This window comes from Microtus ochrogaster, chromosome 24 (genome assembly GCF_000317375.1).
Source record: "Microtus ochrogaster isolate Prairie Vole_2 chromosome 24, MicOch1.0, whole genome shotgun sequence".
NCBI classification, from domain to species: Eukaryota; Metazoa; Chordata; class Mammalia; order Rodentia; family Cricetidae; genus Microtus; species Microtus ochrogaster.
Window position 1 is genome coordinate 28,778,686 of NC_022024.1, and position 5,433 is coordinate 28,784,118.

The following is a 5,433-nucleotide window of genomic DNA, read 5'->3' on the forward strand; positions in this document are numbered from 1 at the left end:
CCTGCCTCTGCCTCCCGAGTGCTGGGATTAAAGGCATGCGCCACCACCGCCCGCCTAAATTCCTTTATGTTTTAAACCAGCAATAAGTAGATGCCAAAGCTATGATAACACAGGTCTTGAAAGGAAGCAACTATGTCCACTGTGAAGACAAGTAGGAAAACATGTCTCACAGGTATACAAAGAGTCCGCTCTGTCCATTCAAGGTCAACGACACGGGCTCAGTCCATCCTCAGCTGTGACAGAAACTGTTCTTTTCGGGTTACCCCCCCCACACACACACACACTGACAGAGACTCTAGCCAGTGACATCACACTCTGAGGTGAGGAGGCAGTAAATGAATAAGGACTAAAAAGAACAGGAAGCCTCCTTGGGTTGGATCCAGAAAGTGCAGCTAGGCCCTACCGGCAATGCCTATCCAGCAACCTCTCTAGGTGCAACCAAAGGGCAGAGGGGCTGCCGGGTAAAGTCTCCCGTGTTCCCAGAGTTCCTGTACAGGTGCAGCTTCTTGGAAGGCCACTACCAACTGAAGCAGAATATAGACACGGATCTGACCGTACCCTCTGGTTGAATCTGTATATCTTCCTGCTGGGATCGTCGGGGTCAGGTTCCTCTCCATCACGGATTGCGCTCATGAGAGCCACCAGTTCTTTGGGGACGGATACCTAGTCCAAAGAAAAAGTCATTTGCAATTATACAGTTGTGGGGGGAGTGGGGGGGAGTCTATGCCTCTTAACCTGAAAATGTAAAATGACTTTTTTTTTTTACCACTTCTTGACTATCTCCACAATACACAGACTCTGAGCTTTAAAAAAAAGCTTTGTAAAAAAGATTGGCAACATGTTAGCAATAAAATGTGATGAATCTTTCCATTTACCAAGAATATTAAGAGCAGGGTTTGGGGAGAAGCTACATTAGGAACACCAACCCTGTTAGTTAACCGCAGGGACTGGGGTGGGTAACTTCCCTGATCCTCAGCTCCCCATCAAATATGGGCAAAATGTCACAGGTCTACTGCCAAGAAATCAGTAATAAAAACGAAGAGCCCAGCAGCACTGTGAGTGAAAATGGTGTTTCACAATAACTGTTCCCTTCACGTCCCCAAACAATCTCAAAAGACAACAGACTCGTGCGCCGCATGGCGGAAGAGATGACTTTGGTCATTTTACATTTAGAAGTTGGAGATACAAACAGTATTTTCGGGGGGTGGGGGGGTGGGCGGGGGGTAACTGCAACTTTGGCTGAAAGCCATGACATCATTTTCTCTGGGAGTCACGAAACAGAAGGTCACTGATGTGTGTCTCCTGGCCCTGGAATACGGAACACCTTAGGTGAGAGCGAGCTAGCAAGTGTGCACTCTAGCGAGAGTGTTCTTGCATGGATCAGGTCCCAGCCATAACAGAGCCAGGCTCAGGATGGAGCTCGAGGCGGAGTCAGTCAGCAGAGGCCGGTTTCAGATCCTCTCGTCATTCAGGTAACGACATGTTCATGGGACGATGGTGGCAGACACTGACCGGCAGTTTGTGACCGTCATCAGATTTGCTCAAGTGTGTTTGTGTTGCTTTTATTGGTTAATCAATAGATCTGTTTCGGCCAGTGGCTTAGCAGAATACAGCTAGGCGGGAAAACTAAACTGAATGCTGGGAGAAAGAAGGCATAGTCACTGAGAAGCCATGTAGCCGCCTCCGGGGACAGACACCTGTGCTGGAGCAGGCAGAAACTTTACCGGTAGGCCATGACCTTGTGGTGATGCACAGATTAATGGAGATGGGTTAGTTTAAGATATAAAAGTAAGCCAGAAATACGCTTAAGCTATTGGCCAAACGGTATTCCAAATAATATAGTTTCTGCCTGATTATTTCCTGGTCTGGGCAGGGGTGAACGAACAAGCGGCCTCCGCTTACAGAAGTAGAAAGGAGTCCAGGACTTGGGAGGTCCCGTGCCACCAAGCGTATTACCCTATAACATTAAGAAAGTGTGTGTGGTCCATGAAGAGACTCAGGCATAAAGCAGCTCCCATGAGTAACACTGGCATTCATTTTATTTGCTTGGTCTAAGGAGATCCACCCTCTGGAACGGTGTTCATTAATTATAGTCCAACCCCCACACCAAAGGACTGGAGGAACCAAAGCAGTGCCAGAGACAGAGAGGGACTGCACACGCGCACACACACATATGCAGACGAGTCGGGAGATGTTGCCTGGGGCTCTACACTAGGTATCATGGCTGCAGAAGGCATTTTTAGGAAAGACAGTCTTAAATATTCTCTTTAGACCTAGAATTTTAATTTTTTTTAAAAACGAGAGTAATATAATTTCCTCTTTTCATACTTGTAATGTTTAACACTACCATTTTATTAGAGACTCAGAATGAGGCCCACAGACTCAGTAGGCTCCTTTTAAGTACAATGTTTTTGACACTTGAATCAGCTCCTTTATCATTCATACCACACTTACTTATTTAACGCAGTTAAGAGTCTGAGGTGCTTACCTCTGCAGTGTAGGTTAATTTCACAGAAGGAGTGTCTTGGCACGGGAGGACAGCTCTGCAGTGGATGGCCTAGAGGGGAGAAGATAAAGAAACAGCTACTCCCTTTTCTCACAGATCAACTTAGACTTAAACAACCAAAATCACAGCGTTCATTTCGCACATCTTCTTCCTAACGGTTAATACAGTTTTTGTATCTCGTGGGATCTTTTAGGTAGGAAAAAGCGAAAACAGATCTGTGGATTTAAAATAATCAGATCTAGAGTTGGGAAGCTGGCTCAGTGGGTAAAATGCTTGTTAGGCAACCTGAGGATCTGAATTTGGAGCCCAGTACCTATGGTTTCCTTCCTTCCTCCCTTCCTTTTGGTTATTGTTGTTTTGTTTTTGGAAAGCCAGGTCTTGTTGCATACTCTTGTATTCCTGGTACGGGGGAAGTGGAGGCAGAAGGATCACTGGACCTCACTGGCTTATCAGCCTAGCCAAGTTAACGAGTTCCAGGTTCAATGAGACCCCTTGTATCAAAATAATAATAATGATGATGATTTTATTAGTATTTTTGTAAGACAGTAAGAGACTGAAGAAGATACCTGATGACAATCTCTGGCTTCCATATACATGTAAACAACACCCCCATGTACATGCACGCACATACAAACATACACACACACACACACACACACACACACACACACACACACACACACACACCCCTCTTCTTTATCCCTGGTGAACCTTCACAGGTTGAAACGGGGCATAAACTGTTCTGTGCCAATGATAGTCATGTAGAAAGGGAGACTCATAGGATCTCTGAGGGTGAAGGGCTCTATTGTGAAACAAATTTGTAAATTTATCACACTGTCTAGGTGTGCCACCAGGAACATAAGTTCCTGGGGCTCTAAAAGACCTACAGCAAAGTTGGGCACGCCTTTAATCCCAGCACTTGGGAGGCAGAGGCAGGATCTCTGTAAGTTCAAGGCCAGCCTGGTCTACAGAAAAAGTTCCAAGACAGCAGGGGCTACAGAGAGAAGCCTTGTCTTAAAAACCAAAAGAGAGGGCTGGAGAGATGGCTCAGTAGTTAAGAGCACCGTCTGCTCTTCCAGAGGTCCTGAGTTCAATTCCCAGCAACCACATGGTGGCTCACAACCATCTGTAATGAGATCTGGCGTCCTCCTCTGGCATGCGGGCATACATAGAGGCTGAATGTTGTATAGACAATAAATAAATAAATAAATACAAAAAAAAAAACCAAAAGAGAGAAAGAGAGAGAGAGAGAGAGAGGAAACGATTAAAAAAAGAAAAGTCATAGCTAGTACTTGACACACTGATTTTGAAAACCAAAGTGAATTACACATACACACACATGCATGAACTTATTGCCGCTGATGCCGCCACCACCACAAACAGACTCAAGCCTGTTTATATTTAGAGGATTCCTCAAAAACAAAACCTTGAGGGACAGAGTGACACACTGACACTTGTCACTCCTGCAGAGGACGCTTGTTCAGTTGTCAACACCTACATGCCAGCTAACAACCGCCTGGAACTGAAGTTAACTGTAGTTCCAGAAAATGAAGGCTCTCTTCTGGCCTCCACGGACACTGGACACACATGGGGCATAGCCATACGCAGGCAAAAACACCCATCCGCATAAAATAAAGTAAACAAATCTTTAAAAATATGTAATGCTGGGATATAGCATAGCCATCCGCATGGACCGGTTCTGTGTCATGAAGCAGGCTCCCAAGAGCACAGTTCCTGAGCGTCTCACCAGGATGTGGACAGGTGGCCCGGCCACACTGCAGCATTGTTAGATACATTTCGCCGGCTAAATCAAACTTGGGTAAAGAAACAGCTGTGGACAACAGCTGGAGGCATCCATCACATCACATCTGCACAATGCCAGTCAACCGCAACAAATTCTTAATCTGCCTGGAATCTGCTTCCTGTCCTTTAAACACTGCCAGTAAACGCCTGGAACAAAACACTGAAAAGTCTACATCCTTGGGATAATTCACAGGCACCACGTTTCTTGTTAGCGTTACCTTACTACGCTCTATGAGAAATACTGACTGAAAATCGGCTATTAGGAAGCGATACTGGGTCCACGATTTGTATATTCTTATATTCTTGCCTAATACTTTTTATCTTTTTCAAGACATTTTCTGTAGTTTTTGTTTGCTTGTTTTGGTGAGTGTGTGTGTTGTTTGTGTGTGGTGTGTGTGTGCACGTTTGTGTGTTTTGTGAGACAGAGTCTCACGTAGCCCAAGCTGGCCTCTGATTAGCTATATAGCCAAAGGGCAGCCATGCACTTCCCATCCTCCTGCTTCTGCACACTGACCGAGAGCTGGAAACAGGAAGATGCACCACCATAGCCAATTCATATGCTGCTGGGGGCCCAACCCAACTTCAAGTTAGCTACTGCCCCAGCCCTCTTCCAGAGAATTTTCTTAGGTTAAAAAAGGTATTTCAAGTAGTGTCATACAAAGTAATTTTTTTTCCAAACCTGAAAAAAAAAACATGATTTTAAATATTCCTATCCTCTTATATATTTATAAATGTCAGAGTTCTTGATCAGACTTGAAAACACTTTTAAACAAGTCCCTTGGCAATCTCTAAATTGCTCTTGGTGACTTTGGTAAACCCTTTGATCAAAACTGAGATCAGAGGGGCATATAAAAAAGTCACCTTTCATACAAAGTAATTATGTTTAAAACATGTTTTGTCATTTTATGCACTTTAAATTGACTCCGAGTTCAGCATAGCGACCACACAGGAGTATTAGCATGACTGGCTAAACAATGCGGAGTATCTGGCATGATGCCTAGAAACACAGTAAATGTTTAACGAGGGGCTTTCTTTAGTCATAAGTGATTTGATTAACAGAATCAGGACTTTTTCTTCAGAAAAATTTTCTATTTATCCTTGTAATAAAGTATCTCTCATTATAT

At 44.4% G+C, this 5,433-nt stretch overlaps 1 protein-coding gene across 2 annotated transcripts in view; it reads right to left on the bottom strand.

The window, feature by feature from the left end:
- Lta4h (leukotriene A4 hydrolase) overlaps positions 1-5,433 on the bottom strand; it is a 33,547-nt gene that overhangs the window by 21,081 nt on the left and 7,033 nt on the right. For both annotated transcript variants that reach the window (XM_005358160.3, XM_005358161.3), the window contains exons 4-5: positions 2,489-2,557; positions 559-663 (exon numbers count right to left, since the gene is read on the bottom strand). In XM_005358160.3, coding sequence (XP_005358217.1) covers positions 559-663; positions 2,489-2,557 — 174 coding nt within the window. The remainder of the gene's footprint in view (positions 1-558; positions 664-2,488; positions 2,558-5,433) is intronic.